At 47.5% G+C, this 19045-nt stretch overlaps 1 protein-coding gene across 1 annotated transcript in view; it reads right to left on the bottom strand.

Moving 5' to 3' along the window:
* The window catches only part of pik3c2b (phosphatidylinositol-4-phosphate 3-kinase, catalytic subunit type 2 beta), a 61864-nt gene that overhangs the window by 42766 nt on the left and 53 nt on the right, over window positions 1-19045 (bottom strand). Inside the window, 14 exon segments of the mRNA XM_056606409.1 lie at window positions 2097-2191; window positions 8395-8488; window positions 9373-9561; window positions 12815-12957; window positions 14087-14198; window positions 15421-15588; window positions 15937-16059; window positions 17404-17599; window positions 17805-17838; window positions 17939-18085; window positions 18221-18234; window positions 18237-18283; window positions 18433-18512; window positions 18772-19045. The exon segment at window positions 18772-19045 is cut by the window's right edge and continues 53 nt beyond it. Coding sequence (XP_056462384.1) covers window positions 2097-2191; window positions 8395-8488; window positions 9373-9561; window positions 12815-12957; window positions 14087-14198; window positions 15421-15588; window positions 15937-16059; window positions 17404-17599; window positions 17805-17838; window positions 17939-18085; window positions 18221-18234; window positions 18237-18283; window positions 18433-18512; window positions 18772-19045 — 1716 coding nt within the window.

The following is a 19045-nucleotide window of genomic DNA, read 5'->3' on the forward strand; positions in this document are numbered from 1 at the left end:
CAGTGCAGTCCGGGGTGAACCGCAGCATGGAGGAGAAAGGGATTGTTGCCGTTTGCGACTCCCCGATCTCTATATAGAATAGTATATAATATAATATAATTGTATTGTATACATAATTTCACGGCCAAAAGCTCTGTGCGCCTCCGGATGGGCGTAGCGCGGGAGGCGCTACGGGAGGGTTTAGCGGGTTTGTTTACCTACGTTGCTATGGTTACCAGTCTTGTGCGTTCCAACGGTTTATTAGGTATCTAAATCGCTGTCTAATCAATACTTCATTCAATGCCTCTTCCGTGATCATTACAATATTATGAATAGACTGCGTGGAGAAAGTTAATGCTGTTACTGTAGTCGATAAAGTCTACAAATTCAACCCCCGACTGGTTGAAGGATTTCGGGTGGCTAGTTTATGATGCTAAGAACATGAAAATGTTCTGTACATTTTGTAAGGGAGCCCCATCGGCAATGGCAAGCTCCTCTCTGTTTATAACGCGAAGCTGTGGTGAAACACATCGAGTCCACTCGGCATTCTCGCTGTCCCGATTTCTATATAAATCGAACCCAGCCCAATAACCCTGGTACGGTGGAAGCCGAAATTGGTGCTGTTTTGTGTAGCCTAAATGTAATCTTGTCTATTTATTTGTCTTAATTTTGCTTTAGTAAGTTGTTGCTGTTGGCGTGTGCAATTTCTGCACGCTAATAAATGTTCTAAACAAAAACCTATTGTGCCCCCATTTTTTTTCCCTGTGCTCCTACATTTTTTAACTTAGGGGCACGAGTGCTCCTGAAAAAAAAAGTTAGTGTAGAGCCCTGGTTATGACGAAGAGGGAACGCTCCGTTCACTTGCATGGACAGAGTCTCTGGTTACTAAGCAACCTCAACGTCTTGGCGGACTATATATCTGCTGATCAACACTACGAATGCTGGAAACACACCAGACACACCATGTGAAGTTATTTAACCCGATTATTGTTATTTATATCCGAGATTATTTAATCTAACCCGATCTAAACTCTATCACCCAAACACGGCGGCGTTTGGGTTTCCTACCTCGGACTCCAGCGCAGCCACGGCCGACAACTTTCTTTATTCTGGGTGGAAATAGTAACATAGTTACGCCATTAAATGCGTTTATGGAAACATTTTTAGCGAGAAATGTGCATTTTACTTTCGTAATGTTCGCTCGGTGAATGTGAAGGATGTTTGGTTTGATAGTTATGACGAAGAGGGAACGCTCCGTTCACTTGCATGGACATGGACTCATGCGACCATTTTTGACACAAAATGGTCAAGCAACATTTTACGCGCGTATCTCGCGTAAAAATTACGCGAGATACGCGTCTGGTGTGGCCGCACCTTTAGAGAGGAGGAGGAGGCCTAGAGAAGAGGAGGAAGAGCAGCCAGCAGTGGGCTAAGAGAGGTGGAGGAGGAGGAGGAGGAGCAGCCAGCCGCAGGCTTTGAGTGCTAGTGATGGTGCAGGCGGAGGAGCGATGAGCAGGAGATGCTTCAGGCTCGCCCCCATAGGAACACAAACCCCCAATAATGGGGGGTGCGATCAGCGCTGAAGGCGGTTCTGATTGGCCTGTAGACCGGTTGGGTCTCAAGACACACGATATTGCCGGCCTATTTAGATTCACTAGCGCAAATATCTTTTCAGACAGGTTTGATGATATGGTGCCGACTCGTGTGGAGTGTGGGGGACTGATTGGCTGTTGTAACGTAGAAACAGCCAATGGGAAGAATCAAATGGCCCGTTGCTCCTGACGTTGACTCGTTAGGAGGAAACAGGGGGCCGGGGGTTTGATTTGTTTCATCATCTCGTGTTTTTTTCACATTACGTTCTTCAATTGTAATCGTCTGCATTCTAAAAAGGTTACAACTGATTCCCTTATAAAAGAGAAAACACCCTTTACCTCTAAGGAGTGTTTGTCACCTGTTTTTTTTTATTCATGAATGACCTCTTTGTGATGAAGGTGGTGGAGTGGTATCGACCATAAAGGCATGAAAATCATCCTCATCAGAAACGCGGTCCCGGCTGCTGTTCTGTCTTGATTGGAAGCAGCAGGACTGGACATGAGGAGGAGGACCGTGTCTCTTACCAGAACAGGTAGTGGGCGATGCGGACGTCTCCGATGGCCCTCCGCAGCAGGAAGCGGACCAACGCGCTGTCCAGGTAGCACTCGTACTTCAGCGCCTTTGTGGGAGGATGAGAGAGCATTCAGAACACAGTTCGTAACATTGGACTGTAAAGACTCACTGGGCAGCACAGAATAACACGGAGGACAACACCAGGCCTTACAGAGCACAGCAATACGCTGCCAAGAATTAATACTTAAAACTCACAAAACGAGAGTTACGTATGCAACTACGGTTCTATGAATTCTGGATGACCGCCAGAAGCAAAGCTTAACACTGGATGTTATCCATCGTGCATGCGCAGGTCAAATATTTAATATCAACAAGGTCACACGTGACCGGGATGACGTCGGGCCGCCCGTCTATATAAGCCAACGTCACTCAAAGATGTCTCTTCAGAATCTTCTCGCAAGATTCCGAGTAACAGAGAACTCTGGCGGTCATCCAGAATTCATAGAACCATAGTTACCTCTCGTTCCATTTCATTCTTACTGACTGCCAGAGGCAGTGTTTAACACTGGATGACTATTACCAACGTAGTCACGAGGAATCCTGTACCCATCTATTAGGAAGGGCCTGAGGGTTCCTGAAAAACAGCTGCAGCCACTGCGTGGTGAGCAGCTACATTGACGTTGTAAAATCGGGAAGAGGTGCACGCTGAAGCCCAGGAGGCTGCTGCACAAATCTCCCTTAGAGGCACTCCTCGTAGTGCTGCCCAGGAAGTGGAGACACCCCTGGTGGAATGTCCCCTGATGTTAAGAAGCAGTCCCCTTGACTTGTATGCCTCCTCAATTACCTCCACCTCCCACTTGGGAAGCCTCTGTCTGGACAGCGCTTGCCCCTTCCTCGGGCCCCCGTAGCAGACAAACAGGCCATCAGACTGGCGAAAAAAATCGCCACAGGACTGGCGATGTCCTGTATGTAACATCTCAGGCTCTTACCGGGCAGAGTAGCTCTGCTGATCTAGCTTCCTCATCTGGTGGGTGTGAGGGGCCATAAGCTGCCAGCTCTATGACCTGATTATAGTGGGCCGAAGGCAGTCTCTTTGGAAAGAAGATGGGTTAGGCCACAGTGCCACCCCTGTGCCGTCTGAGTTCCAGCGTATACACTGTTCACTCACTGACGCATGAAGCTCACTCACATGCTTGGCTGACACGATCGCTAGAAGACAGGCAACCTTTGCCGATAGCTGTATCAGTGGCGCCTGATCCAGGGGCTCAAATGGGGGTAGACGGAGGGCTCCAAGTACCAGAGGTAGGTCCCATAAGGGAACCTTGACTGCCCGTGGGGGGTTCCTCCGTTGGGCTCCTTTAAGAAATCGGGTCACAAAAGAATGAGACCCCACCGCCTGGCTATCAACCTTAATGTGCCTGGATGAAATGGCAGCCAAATAGACCCTTAAAGTGGAAGCAGATAGCTTTCTTTCCAGTAAGGTCTGCAAAAGTATCATTGGCACTGAGGAACACTCCGGTACCTCTCTCTGAGCCTCACACCACTTTGCAAATATCTTCCACCTGTTAGCATAAAGTGCCCTGGTGGAGGGAGCTCTTGAGACTATGATGGTTTGAACTACCTCCTCAAGGGCCAAACCCATAGCTGCAGGCACTCTGGTCTGAGGTGCCAGATGTGGCCCCTAGCTGTGAGAGCAGTTCCCGCCTCTTCGGCAGGCACCATGAATCTCCATCCAGCTGCCTGTACATTACTGGAAACCAAGGTCTCCCTGGCCAATTTGGGGCAACCAGCAGGAGTCTGTGGTTCCCCTTCTGAGCTCTGTGTAGAGTTAACCCTATCAGTGTAAATGGCGGGAAGGCATAAAGGAGCTGATGTGGCCATGGATGTGCCAGGGCATCTCGTCTCTGACAGAGAGAACCAGAGAAGGCAATGTGTTGTGGACTCTGAAGCCAACTGGTCCACCTCTGCTGTGCCATATTTGCTCCATATTGCCTCTACTACCTCTGGGTGGAGTCACCGCTCCCCTGACGGAGGTTTCTGGCGTGAAAGAAAGTCTGCCACCGTGTTCTGTGGCTCTGGAAGGTACATAGCACTGAGGCTGGAAAAGTAAGGGAGAGCCGATACAAGAAGTTGCTGTGCAACCTGTAATGACTGAGCTGACCTTGTGACCCCTTGGTGGTTCACATTGTAGACAGCTGACTTGTTGTCGCATCGTACCAGAACATGTCTGCCCCTCAAATATGGCAGGAATTCGCGGAGCGCAAAATAAATAGCACAGAGCTTGAGCACATTTATGGGCCGTGTCCTGTGCTGCACACTCCGGATCCCTCTCACCGCCCTGTGCTGCCACACTGCCCCCCAGCCATGGAGCGAAGCATCGTTCACCACCACCTCACGGCGTGAGGGGATCGAACCCAGTGTGACACCTTTGGCAAGATATGCCCTGCATCTCCAGGGTTGTAATGCCAGGAGGCATTGAATGGACACCCTGACCTTCACACCCTGGAGGCCATGAGTCCAAACTTGTGGAGTGGAGGAGGCCCAGTGGCACTATTGACGTTACTGACGTCACCATTCCCAACAGCCTGAGAAAAATGCTGTACCTTACCATCTAGGGGTGTAACGATTCATGCGATGCATCGATGAATCGATTGTCAGTCCTACCGATTCAACTAAATCGATCTGCTAAAATAAATAAATAGAATGATTCGCTTTGGCTTCACCAATTATCGATATAAATGCTTTAAATCGTATGAATCGATCATGATTAATGTTTTAAGACTTAGTTTACACGTTTATTTTGTGAAGTGCAGCTCGGTAATCCGTAACTCTGTCATCTGTCAGCTAGCAAGGAAGTCCGACAAGAGTTTTTTTTCTCCTTCACCCTCTACTGGTGCATTTCAAACATGGCAGAGAGCGGCAGCGAGATTGTTAATGCACCAGCAAACTTGAAATCCAAAGTGTGGAAGCATTTTGGCTTCGCAAAGAATTATGGTAAAATTGACAAGGGGTGTGTGACGGGGCGCATAGCTTCCGTCAATGTTGCCTGTGTGTGTTTGTCTTGTTTGACTATGTATTCCGTTACCTTCCTACTGTTTTAAAATCATTTATCAACCATGTCATTTATCATGCGCGCTACGGCAGTTTAATACAATCTTGCAAGTACCATCATTACAATGTTCTGTTTAATACCATTTACCATTAACGTGACCTGTTCTGTTGCAATAACCATTCAAACAAGTATGTCGTTGTCAATTTCCAGGTTTGTTTATTTTGTTTAAAAGTTACATGTTAACACAGCGTAAATGTTCGTCTTATCAGCGTCTCGTCTAGACTTTGTATTAGGGAATGTTTGCCGCGTCAACAGGGTTTAAATTAACGTCATAACTTCCGGGTAAACCGGAAGTGACCCCAAGTTTTTGTAATTATGTTTATTGCAGTTTTTGTATATTTTGGCTACGCCAAAATCTAGCAATAATATAAAGGTCCAGTATGCTTGAGTTCGGATTGATGTTTTTGTGACTCTCAAGCCCATTCAGTTTGTTTAGTGAAAAGTATTTTTCTTTTTGTTGATTTTCGTTTTATTTTTATTGCCTTATGGGCCTTAAATTGGGAAAATAAAAGATCCCATCTTTTTCCAAACTTCTCGTCGGCTCCTGAGTGATTTTCCACCTAGTTCAAGACGCTCCAACACATCTACCCATGACAGGGTGTCACATTATTGCATGTTTATTTCACGGATATAGAATTTTGGTTCAAAGTTACTGAATCGAATCGTGGTTTACAGAATCGAATCGAATCGTTCCAAAAAAAAATAATTGTCCTTGAATCGAATCGCCAACTACTGAATCGTTAATCGAATCGTCTGAAGCCAAAGATTCAGACCCCTATTACCATCCTGTCCTCCCGAAAATGCAGGAGGATCTGGAGTATGGCCTCTACCCGCCGCGGAGACGGGAAGGCAAGCATTTGGACGGAGTCCAAGGTTACTGTTCCAACACCTCCAAGGAACAGTACCTGTTGGCTGGGTATTAGACAACTTTTGCCATAGTTGACTGTAAGACCCAACCTTTCTAAGTGGCCTAGGAGGGCTGTGGTGTCCTGCTCTGCCCGCTCCCGGGTTGGAGCGCAAATAAGCCAATCGTCCAGATAAGGGAGGATTTGCATTCCGGTGGCTTGCACTGGTGCGAGCGCTGCCCGCATGCACCTTGTGAAGATCCGTGGGGCTAGGGATAACCCAAATGGGAGGACCCTGTACTGGTAGGCCCGCCCTTCGAATGCGAAGCGCAGGTATGGCCTGTGATGTGGTGCTATCGGTACGTGATAATATGCATCCTTTAAATCTATTGATGTGAACCGGCTTTGCTAAAAACAGCACTTCCGCTGTTTTTAGCATGTGAAAGGGCAATACTTTCAGAAAACTGAAAGTATTGAAAGTATAACTGTCCCGTAAGTCCAGTATAGGGCGAAACCCACCCTCTTTTTGTGGAACTAAAAAATAAACTGAGTGAAACCCACCTTGCGCTGTCTGAGGATCTATGATCTCAATGGCCTTCTTCTCCAGGAGGGTGGATACCTCCTGTCTGAGGGCCTGTCGCCTTGTGGGATTGCTGACTGTAGTCTGTCTGACCCCCCTGAAAACTGGGGGCCGGCGTCGGAACTGGAGATTGTATGCCTGGGAAAGCCTGCCCACCACCCAAGGGTCTGTAGTGCAACTTCCCCAGCAGATGAGATGCTGCTGGGCGAAGCACCCGATGCCCGGCCCTGAGCCGTCAGTACCTGCCCCTACGTCCTCTTGGAGGCCTGGGGGGGGGAAACCCCGACCCCTCTTTGGTGCTGGCCTTGTGGGAGCCCGACGGGTTTGATAGGGTCGCTCAGGAGCTGGTGAGGTCCTGGGATAACCACTAGGACGCGCTGGCGGCAGAGCACGATTGGTGCCATAACCTTGTGGAGGCTGCTGTCTCGGTAGGGATGTAGCTCCCCGAAGGCTAGCAAACTGCTGCCGTGTCTGGTTAGCCTAGATGCCACGATTCAAGGCCTGTTGTGCTGCTGGGCCAAACAGCTCTCCCGGAACTATGGGGAGAGTGCGGAGGGTCCTCTGGCATTGCTCTGATAATGGGGACTGGTACAGCCATACCTAGCGGCGAGCCAGCGTAAGCGACGACATCAGCCTACCGAGCTCTCTCGTCATGAAGGCAAATGCCTGCAAAGACGTGTCACTTAGACTCTGCACTGGATGATTGCAAGGACTGAGACAGGGCCAGTATCAAATGGGACATGGAGTTCCTGATACGCTGTGTCATAGCACTTCATTAATAGGTCATCAGTGATGCGACACTGTGGCCTGGGACGGCGAACATTCGGCCTCAACATCTCCTCTGGCTCCACAATGAGGGAGGAAATGGTCGGCTCTACGGCTCGCATTCGGTCAAGTCCATGCTTGCTGGCATTCTGCATTGAAGCCAAGGCCCTGCTGTCACTGGTACAATGAGATAGAGATCTGGGGTCTGGCCAGCTTCTGTGAAGCTCCTCAATATATGGCTGGGAGGGAGGCACAGAAAAGGTATCTTTTGGCGGGACACGCCTAAAGAATGCACTAGCTGGAGCGATTGCTGCTGGAGCCTTATCCAAGCCTAAGCAAGCCAGTGCCATTCGGACCACTGGCTTAACCGTGGCCGGGGAAGCTTCTGAGCCTGCACTAGACCCACTCCCTACACGAAAACAGGATCCCCTTATTTTACTTAACTTTAAAGCTAACACAGAGAGAATACTTACCTCAGCAGTCGCTACAGCTGGTGAAGACGCTGTGTTAGACTACCGTTATGTGAGCCGAACTCACCGGCGAAAACACCGGTAAGCGGCGTTCAGAACATATCCGTGCGTGAATAAACGCAGCCCTTGGAGGACGATTCCGTGGTTCCAACGATGCGGTTGCAGGGCTACCAGCAAAAAGTCAACGGCTAATATTGCTTCTATTCAAGCTTATTTCGTACTCTAAACCTGTATTTGCTACTGCGAGAAGATACAAGGGACATCTTGGGAGAGTGACGTGGGCTTATATAGACGGGCGGCCCGACGTCATCCCCGGTCACGTGTGACTTTGTTGATATTAAATACTCGACCTGCGCATGCGCGATTGATAACATCCAGTGTTAAGCACTGCCTCTGGCGGTCAGTAAGAATGAAATAGAACATACTTATTTTATTTGATCACCCCACCCCAAGGTAATTGTCTGAACGGTGTGTTCTGTCTCTCAGCACCTCAGCATGTCGGTGAGAAGGGTCCTTTCAGGGGAAGGTGTACGTTACCTGGACTAGTTGAGGCAGGAAGTCCAGCAGCTCGGGGTCTGATATGGAGTCCATCCACTGCACCGCAGTCCGCCTCAGCTCCTGGTCGGGAAACCTGGTAGAGTACACAAAAAGAGGATTAATACATAACACACACGCGCACAGTCAGACAGAGACACACACACACACACACAAATTGTCAGACAGAGAGCCACACAAACACTCACAGTTCGCCCCAAAACCCTACCCAATACTACTTACTTTATCGAAATATCTATACAATAATATTATTTGACAACATAATCAATCGATTAATATGATTTGTCTTATTTTTAGGTTATAAATGATCAAAACCAGGACTTCTGCTACTACTGCTGCTTGTTTTTTTGTCCCATGGGCAGTAGTAGCAGCAGTAGTCTTTAGTGGTGCAACGGATCACGGTTGATCTGTGATCCGTACGGATCAACCCTCACGGAATGCACGTGATCCGCGGATTGGCTGACTATGCAAAAAAATATAAAATAAATATAAAATAAAATAATTTCTTTTATATAAAATAATAATAAAGTTGTGCGTTCACGTGATTCGCTGATATATAATAGGCTACTGAAAAATTAGCGGTGCAGCATGGCAAGCGGAGGAGTTGGAGAAGCGGTATTGGACAAAACGGTGTGTCGGCACTGTGGCACAATGATTGATGGATGTTGAAAATAAACGAAAAAGCAATTGAAAGCTAAGTCACATTTGTCTTGCTATCTTTTTGTTGTCGTAGTTGATCCGATCCGTGACTCAAAAACCGTGACACGATTTCAACTGGGAGATTTGTGATCCGTTGCGTCCCGGATAGTCTTAACCAAGTCTTCGTTATAGTTGAATTTATAGTTTCAATAATACAACATGTAGCATTAATAACGTTTAGCATCTCATCCTAGGAGCCCGGTGAGAAGGGCCCACACACCCCATCATACGGCCCCTATGGCCCCTGAATGGCGGACTCACGAGGCGTGCAGCAGCCCCAGAGCGTCCATGTGGCTCAGGCAGGCCCACTGCCTCAGCAGGGCGTATATGTCGGGCAGGCAGGACCACTGCCAGCAGGGGGCGCTGGCCAGCACCAGTGGCAGGGCGGCGCTCTCCTCCTGGCAGAAGGCTCTCTTCTCCCACAGCAGCCGCCTGTCCTCCACCGTCAACCTGGGGAGGCAGTACAGACCATCAACACATGAGGAGTCAGTCAGTACAGACCATCAACACATGAGGAGTCAGTCAGTACAGACCATCAACACATGAGGAGTCAGTCAGTACAGACCATCAACACATGAGGAGTCAGTCAGTACAGACCATCAACACATGAGGAGTCAGTCAGTACAGACCATCAACACATGAGGAGTCAGTCAGTACAGACCATCAACACATGAGGAGTCAGTCAGTACAGACCGTCAACACATGAGGATTCAGTCAGTACAGACTATTGTTACGTATTTTAAGAACATAAGCTGCCCCCACATAGCCTCTAGGAAGCAGATTCAAACACGCAAGCTGTATTACCCTCACATAGACACTAGGAAGCAGGACCGAACATATAAGCCTTAAATATTGTACATAGCCACAAGGGGAGCAAGACCTTACTGAAGGCTGCTCCATCCACAGAAGGCAGCACCTTTAGATAGGTGAAGAAGCCGAGGCTAATACGTCACACAGGCCATGCCCACTTCATATAGGCCACGCCCACTTGACCCTATCAATCTCGACAGAGAGGTTGGACCTCAGAAACTCTTGGTAGCTCAGACTTGCGGGTTAGAGTTTTGATCAGCTGGGAGTCGCTCAGCACGTGTTCGACACACTTCCCCTCCTTTTGCTCCGTAGTTACCATACCGAAATACTTTGGATGGACTTACGGATTGGACTACTTTCTTCGAAGAATGCTGCACTATCAACACCTGGGGAGTCAGTCAGTACAGACCATCAACACCTGGGGAGTCAGTCAGTACAGACCATCAACACATGGCCTGGAGTAAGTCAGTACAGACCATCCACACCTGCTGCCCCAGGACACTGGAGGTCCATTATCAGAAAGATAAAGGAATAAATACTAATGTTGTATGAAATGTATGAAATACGTTTTAATATGAATATATAAACAACTCATGACTACAAGAGGTGTCCTCATAGGAGAAACACAGTTTCACGCTGAACACTACATGGCTCTGCTCCTTGTTTATACCAGGGCACGGTTTAGTCTACTACCACGTCCTGGTTCAAACAAGTCCTCCCTGAGCAAGACTTACTGACCATGATGTATCCAAATTCACGGTAGTGAATTTTGAGGAAGATATTTTCCTAAATGAAAATGATGAATTTACACCACTACGTATATTAATAGTTCAGTGTAGCAACAGTGAAATAATGGTACCATTTTCTATGTTAAATCACAAATACACAGGAGACAGATTCAAACTATTCATATGTACTGTAATAATGTAATGTGTTCATGCTACTAGGACGACATCACGATGGACTTCATCACGATGGACAGTGTGGTCCTGAGAACTCATATCTCCCATATCTCATATATTTTCATATATAACCTAGTGATTTTAAGTGCTTGGCACTCTATGAACATCCTCACTGTATCAATATAGTATGGTTGCTCTTTCTTCTGACAAATGTACTTATTGTAAATGGCTTTGGGTAAAGGCGTCTACCTAATTCCCTTAAAGTGCACCTATTATGCTTTTTCGACTTTGAGACCTATAAACGTTGTTATAATGATTTATATACATGTTTAAACATACTAAAGTAATACTAAACATACTAAATAATGACGTACATGCATCTAGACGTATTCCCTGTTGACCATCTGGGCAGGCTGTGCAGAGCGCTAAACACTAGGCGCCGGTCGCCATTCACTTGTTCAAATTTCCGCGATTTATCTACGTAGAACAATCCGGATTTTCTATTTATGGTAATGCTGCAACATGCTCTTCCGGAAGGTAACCAATCACAACGGAGTGGGGTTGGCAGGAGGGGGGCGAGGGGGTGGAGAAGGACGAAGCCGAGTGTTGACAGAGAATGCTGAAGGCGCCCAGATGAGAGGAAGAGTTTCCCGAAAATCGACAACGTATTTTGTGCTGTGATTCATGTCAGGTTGCTCTATAATAAGAAAATAAGATCAGAAAAGTAGTAAAATGTGAGAACTTTAATGTAAATTTAAGTAGGTTTTGCATGACTGATTTGACTCTAGCCTTGCCTTGTAAAAGGCCTGCATTAGATATACAAGATGCCTAGTTCATGCCCAAAGAGAAATAAACACTATGTTCATAACTATGGCTTCCATCCTTGACTATCTCGTTTTTTATTCAATCTGACTAAAATAGGTTGAATATATATTTTTAATGCGTTAATAGATCGTTTCACGTGTTCTTACTGCTTCATTCACATTAATTAGACCAATTCCCATAAAAAGCATCTGCGCACACACACACACACGATAAGAGAACAAAGAGGGTGTGTGGGTGGGGGGAGGGTGGAGGAAGTGGGGGATGGAGGAGTAGAAGGCTGTTATGATCAGGGGGCCGTGTGGCCACCAGCTGCCAGTCTGACGTCTGACATCCCCCATCTCGCCCTCTCCCTCCACCCCCCCCTACCTCTCTATATAGTAACACCATCTCATCACACACACCTAATGGTCAGCTCTAAATCATCTCATCTTTGCTGCTAACTTAGTGGCTGGCTCTTGGAAGTGTAAATAAAGACATTGCTTTTTTCATTAGACAAAACATCCGGGCACAAACGTGCATACGTGAGTGTACGTTTAAACAGGATACCAATGTTTGACAGTAAGCCGGATAATTCAGTGTCTGATACAGGTTGATGTGAAAGCTACGTGTGCTGCACAAACAAATGCTAATAGATATATATATATATCATTTTAAAACAAGGCTAGAAGGCTGGAGACCGCGTGCGTGCGTGTGTGTTTGCTCATCTTTAAGAGACTGTGCTCATCAGAGCACATTGTTACAGAGCTGGAGGTATCCTGCATTGGAAACCTCTCGGACAGCCCATACAATCACAAGCCTTTCCCAACATGATAATTACGTTGTGAAGAAATAGGAGAAAAATAGAGACCAAAGCAGAAAATCCTTTGTATCATTATACATTTCCATATTCAGTTTTGACGCGAATCATATCGATCTGTCTAAATATGCCTATTTTCTTATTTCGTTTATCGATTTTGTCTGTTTAACCATGTCCGTCTCCAATCTGCCTTTTTTTGGTTCACTATTATTGATTTAATTAATATTTCAGTGTGCGTCTGTCTATTAGTGTGTATGTTTGTGTACGTATGTGTGTGCATGTGCTTGCATGTGCGTGTTTATGTATCTGCACGTGCGTGCATAGTATACATCTGCATGTGCGTGCGGTTCCATGCGTGTGCGTGTCTGACCAGAAGAGGGACTTCTTGTGCAGGACGTCTTGCAGCTGGCGCTGGCTGGCTGTGTCCAGCCTGGAGAATTCGTACTGCGGGCAGAAGTCCGCCGGCCCGGGGGTGCTGAAGCGGACCTCGAACGCCGAGGTGGGGAAGTCCACCTGGGGCCAGAGGAGCAGTCAGTTAGGGACCAGAGGAGCAGTCAGTAAGGGGCCAGAGGAGCAGTCAGTTAGGGGCCAGAGGAGCAGTCAGTAAGGGGTCAGAGGAGCAGTCAGTAAGGGGCCAGAGGAGCAGTCAGTAAGGGGCCAGAGGAGCAGTCAGTTAGGGACCAGAGGAGCAGTCAGTAAGGGCCAGAGGAGCAGTCAGTAAGGGCCAGAGGAGCAGTCAGTAAGGGGCCAGAGGAGCAGTCAGTAAGGGCCAGAGGAGCAGTCAGTAAGGGGCCAGAGGAGCAGTCAGTAAGGGCCAGAGGAGCAATCAGTAAGGGGCCAGTGGAGCAGTCAGTAAGGGGCCAGAGGAGCAGTCAGTTAGGGACCAGAGGAGCAGTCAGTAAGGGGCCGTCCTGCTGAGGACACAAGTTATCATTTCCCCTTTGGTTTAAACATGTCAACATTGTTTGTCAGAGAACATCTTCCTTGAGCCACGCGGCCCAGAGACTGAGGGCCGTCCATCCTGATGGGTTTGATAGAGGGGTCGTCCTTTGGTTTTTCATATGTATGCAACAAAAGTTTAGACTTCAATTATTATGCTGAATTAGCTAATGATGATGCATGTTGTTGCTGATCAAAAGTAGAACCAGAAAAATAATGATTTCAGCTACTTCCAGTGGAAGCCCCTCTGGGCCCCTGCAATACAATATGACGCTAAAGGGCAACAGAACAGTGATGGTTCAAAATATCTTTGGTTTGGAGTCATGGGGAAGGATACCTGAGCTGTATCGACGGGTTTTAGAATTCAGCAACATACTAAATATACTACCCAGGATATGCGCTTGGATGAGCGCATGCGTGTGTGTCCTGTCTGAGCGTGTGTGTGTGTTTGTGTCCTGTGTTCGCGTGCGCGAGTGAGTCCTGTGTTTGAGTGTGTGTGTGTCTCCTGTGTGTGCGTCTGCGTCCTGTGTGTGTGTCTGAGTTTGTGTCCTGTGTGTGCCTTGGCGTGTGTGTCCTGTGTGTGCGTCCGTGTGTGTGTCCTGTGTGTGCGTCCGAGTTTGTGTCCCGGTATGCGAGTATGTGTATGATACGTGTGTGGCATGTGCGTGGCATGTGTGTGTATGTACATGTGTGTGTTTAGCACCTGCAGGATGACGCTGTCAGGCTGGCTGAAGTTGGGAGAGCTTGAGCGTGCGTTTCCACTTCCTGGGATGGACGGCCAGAGACCAAGCAGCTTCCTTCCACACGTCAGAACACTGGCGGAGGACAGGAAAGGACAAGTGAATAAACACACCCAGCAGGGAGACCTGCTGGTCTTAGGGCCTGCAAGGACCTCCATACATCAAAATAGGGATGGGCAACGATCGTCGAATAGTCGGAGTCAAGTAGAAAATCGAATAATCAATGCCACTATCGTTATAGAATACACGGCTCTTCTCAATCATGTTGAACGCTCCGATCACTTGCATGGTCCTTCAAAACTTCCGATGATGAATAATTTTTTGATAATTCTTCGTTGCTAAGCATATAATGACCGCTGTCAAGGAAAGGGGATAAAAAAATTTCTGTCGTATCACTCCGCAAGTAGTCCGGTAACTTATCAACCCCAGCGTCCTCGGTTGCTAAGCGACGTCAACGTCTTTGGCGGACTATTTCTCTGCTGATCAACACTACGAATGCTGGTAATAAATAAATTGTAAAAAGACGCACCGTGTGAAGTTATTCTTTTGGCCATAGTTTCCATGTGATAAAGACGTGTCTGGTTCACGTCATGCAGGCTGTGTTCAGTAAAATAATTAGCGATCTGTTATCGGCGCATGTAGGCCTATCTGCCTAAGTTCATGTTGAAATCCTTTTGATGTTGAATGTAGATGGCGCAGTTGTTGAAACAATCATGATTTCATACAAATCATAAAAGCCTCACCCTGTGTCATTGTGTGTGCGTGTGTACGAGGTGCGTGTGTGCGTGCGTGGGGGGTTCTTGATTGACCGATTTTCAAATATTATTCCAATACTTCTCAGCGAATATCGTATAGTATTTTTGCCAGAAATGCACATCCCTACATCAAAACCGTGAGGTGCGGCCAACAGGATGCCAGCGTCTGAGCAGCAGTGAGAAGCCATCTGCTGGCTCCTGCGCTGGTCCAGTGTTCCACTGTGGTCCAGACTACAGCGCACTGCGCTCAGGACGCATGAGCCAGAAGATGGCTTCTCACTATGATGGCATCTCACTATGTTCCACTGGGGTCCAGACTACAGAATATTATATTTTTGTTTACTATCTATCTATATATTTTTTTAACTATTTACTTTACTATATATTTTTGTACTACATCTATTTTTAAGTAATATTCTTTTACTATAGAATATTACTTAAAAAAGATCTCCATCCAAACTGCTGATGTTCTGTTGCAGAAGCCCCCTCCAATACATGCTCAAGGGCAATAGCAGAGCTGCCCAGGTTACGCCATGACTCACTGTCTGAAGTTGAAGAGGGGCATGGTCACCCAGCCCAGCGCGTCGATGCTGCGCCGCTGCTTGCCCTTCTCCTCCGTGCCACCAGGGGGCGGTAGAGCCGTGGCGTACAGAGTCACAGTCAGCTGGGACTCACGGGGCAGCTGGTTGATCTGCACTGGGAAACACACCCTACAGGGATAGAGGTTGGGGAGAACGAGAGGACATAGGTGATCAAATATGAGTAAAAAGGACCTGTGCAGATCTACGTTACTTGTTCACTTGCGCAAAGTAAAGCAAGCACATCCCAGGGATAGAGCGTATGGCATGCTACCGTCCTAAACGTGTTCATTCCAACTAAACCATTCTGAATAACGCCTCTAAACGACTAACACAATAAGGCAGTGTAGCCATAGTGGATGAACTCAAGTTGCAGAAAAAAGACACGGATCTTGAAGGTATAGTATATTCATGTACACAATGCACGCATGATACTGGACAATAGAAGGAGGCTTCCAGGACACCGGGAGGGGCAGGTACCTTTGGTCCCAGACCACCAGGTGGAATAGGTACTTGCTGACCGCCTGCTTACTGGTGTGCTGAGGAGCACACAGCTCCGCCCCGCCGTGAGTCAGGGAGCAGGAGAGGAAGAAGCCCTCGTAACTGTTCAGATAGGACACACAACGCAGCACAATCGAGCTCACAACGGCTGCTGCTCAGACCTCCTCAGTCTGAGGACGGATTCACGTTCAGAATAAAGAACTAAAGAAAACAGCAAAAAGGTGTGAACCAACGTTTATTGGTTTATTATGGGGTTGTTTAAATAACGTCGTTTTGAAATTACAATGAATAAAGTCTTACTCATACAATCCCCCACACACACACACACACAGGCAAAGATCAATTCCATTACCAAGAGGTCTGCCTTTAATCAAAACCCAATCACATGATCGAAAGGGGAGGAACTGCAAGATCATAGAGCCCTATAACTGAGCAGCTAGAGTTTGTGTGTGTACGTAGCTCCAAGAGGTTTCAAACCATGCATTCGTTTCATGCGGTTGGAGTGGACAGAGTTTAAAGAGAGGTGCAGGGAGTGACACACCCTGGAATTCATCTGATGAGTTAGATGATGATGTCATGATGAGAACACAGAGGGTTGAAGCCTTATTACTGTTCTACTGGGAAGTGTAGAGGAAAGCACCAACACTACTTACTACTGATTCTACTGAGTCATATATAGTAGGTTATCAATATGTATGTACCATGTGCATACATATGAGGTGAGAGGAGAATAAAACAAGTGTGTGAGAGAGAGGAAGAATGAGAGAGAGGAGACGAGGAGAGAGTGAGAGAGAAGAGAAGGGGGGGAGAGAGAGAGAAAGAGGAGTAGGAGAAAGAGAAGGAGAGAGAGAAAGAGGAGTAGGAGAAAGAGAAGGAGAGAGAGAGAGAAAGAGGAGTAGGAGAAAGAGAAGGAGAGAGAGAGAGAAGCCCCAGGTTCTCTGGTCAACAGATGTTCCGGCTCATGGATTAAGAGTCAGGATTTCAAGCCACAACAGCTGGTCATCTGCAATTGGGAGCTTGCACGTGTGTAAGCGTGAGTGTGCGCGTGTGTGTGTGTGTGTGTGTGGAGGGACAAGAAGCTGGATTTTCAGGTTGTGGTAAAGAAGGCTTGACAGAACTTTGTACAGTGTGTCTCAAACACAGCCATGTTGAAGGTGTGTGTGTGTGTGTGTGTGTGGGGGTCGGCTTAGCTCAGGAGATAGAGCAGTCTTGTAACCGAAAGGTTGCTAGTTCGATCCCCAGCTCCTCCTAGCTGAGTATTGATGTGTCCCTGAGCAAGACACTTGCTCAGGGACATGCAAGACACGCTTCTGACGAGCTGGCTGTCGCCTTGCATGGTTGACTCTGCCGTCGGTGTGTCAATATGTGTATTAACCGATGTAAGTCGCTTTGAACAAAAGCATCTGCTAAATGCCCTAATTGTAATTGTGTGTGCGGGGGCCCTACCTGGCCGCCCAAGTGATGGGGACGCGGTGGGCCGAGTAGACGCTGAAGGAGAGCACGTTGTTCACCACGCCCGCCTCCTGGATGGGCGCAGTGCTGCGGCTGCTGGGCGGCGCTGTGTGGAAGTTGGCGTTGAAGGTGCTGCAGTACAGCTCCACCTGGTCCAGGATGGCCACTGTCAGCCTCTCCACCACCTTTTCTGTAGATCATTCCACATTTAATACACCCGCTCATTAGAGGCTCATTAGAAATTATCAAAAAAGCCCCACCCAGTTTTACTAAACATAGGTCATCAATCACTTTCTAACTCAGTTACCAGTTGGTCAAATACATCATTGAGCACCTCTAGTGTTGGATGAGCACGTTTGTGAGTTGGAGCATGAGGGGAGGGTCACTTCACGTACCTCTGTTTCCTTTGACAGCCAATACAGAGATATCCTGAGAGGGGGAGAAACAGGAGAGAGAAATCTTACTTTTCTACTTAAATGTCTTTTTAAATTAAATCCTAGGGCTAGTGGTGGTAAGAACCAGGTTCTACCTTCTGAACCTTCGGCTGCAGGCGACAAGGGCATGCTGGGAGCTGGCTGAGGGCAGAGGTCAGGTCGGCCGACTCCACGGAGGCCAGAGTACTGCACAGGGCCTTCACCGATTGGACAAGACGCTCAACATGCAGCAGCAGCTCAGCCTATCACAACGGGACCCGATCAGGTAGAGGAATTGGATTTATAAATAATAATAAAGAAAATGTTTATTGCTTCAACATACTTTAATTGTGTGTATGTGTGTGTGCGTGTATGTCTGTGTTTGTGTGTGTGTGTACCTCAGACAGGATGAGGCCTCAGCCTCGTTGTGATATGTATCCAGCAGAAGGGTGAGTGCCTCCCTGTCACACAAACCAAACTGGAATCAACCAAACATGTAGGAATGATGTCATGCTCCCTACATGCACAATATGTATAATCAAGCCGTTTTCTGAATCAATTAGATCACCAATCCATGGTGCCTCCCCTCTCCCTAGCAACCAGGGCCCACCTGGTGACGGTCTGTCTAATTGGCCGCTCTTGGAGCAAGATGCAGTGGTTCATGGTGGACGCCATTTTGTCATCTTCTTCCTGCAATTATAAAAAGAAGAAGGGGGGTAGTTAGAAACGACATTGAAGTGCATGAGGTCTATCCATTTGATCGCTGAGTGAGGGGTCACCATGGTGATGATGGAGTTAACCTATACGGTGTGAGTATACGCTGCAAGCTTTCGACACCCCTCAAACCAACAGTGTAGAATATACGTGCAATGGATCAACAGACATACAGGACAATAGTGTTTTTTGTATGTGCGTCTCTGTGTGTGTGTGTGTGTGTATCTGATCTGACCGTGCGAGCCAGCTCTGTGTTGATTGAAGCTCGCTTGGTGAGCAGGAGACAAATGTCCCACTCATACTTGAGACACTGCTGGACATACTCAAGACCGGCCAGCGTCTGGGAACTGGGAGACGGAAGAGAGAGACATGAGAGAGAGACAGACATGAGAGAGACATGAGAGAGGGACAGACAGAGACATGAGAGAGAGACAGACATGAGAGAGACATGAGAGAGACATGAGAGAGAGACAGACAGAGACATGAGAGAGAGACAGACATGAGAGAGA

Source organism: Gadus chalcogrammus, chromosome 13 (genome assembly GCF_026213295.1).
Source record: "Gadus chalcogrammus isolate NIFS_2021 chromosome 13, NIFS_Gcha_1.0, whole genome shotgun sequence".
NCBI classification, from domain to species: domain Eukaryota; kingdom Metazoa; phylum Chordata; class Actinopteri; order Gadiformes; family Gadidae; genus Gadus; species Gadus chalcogrammus.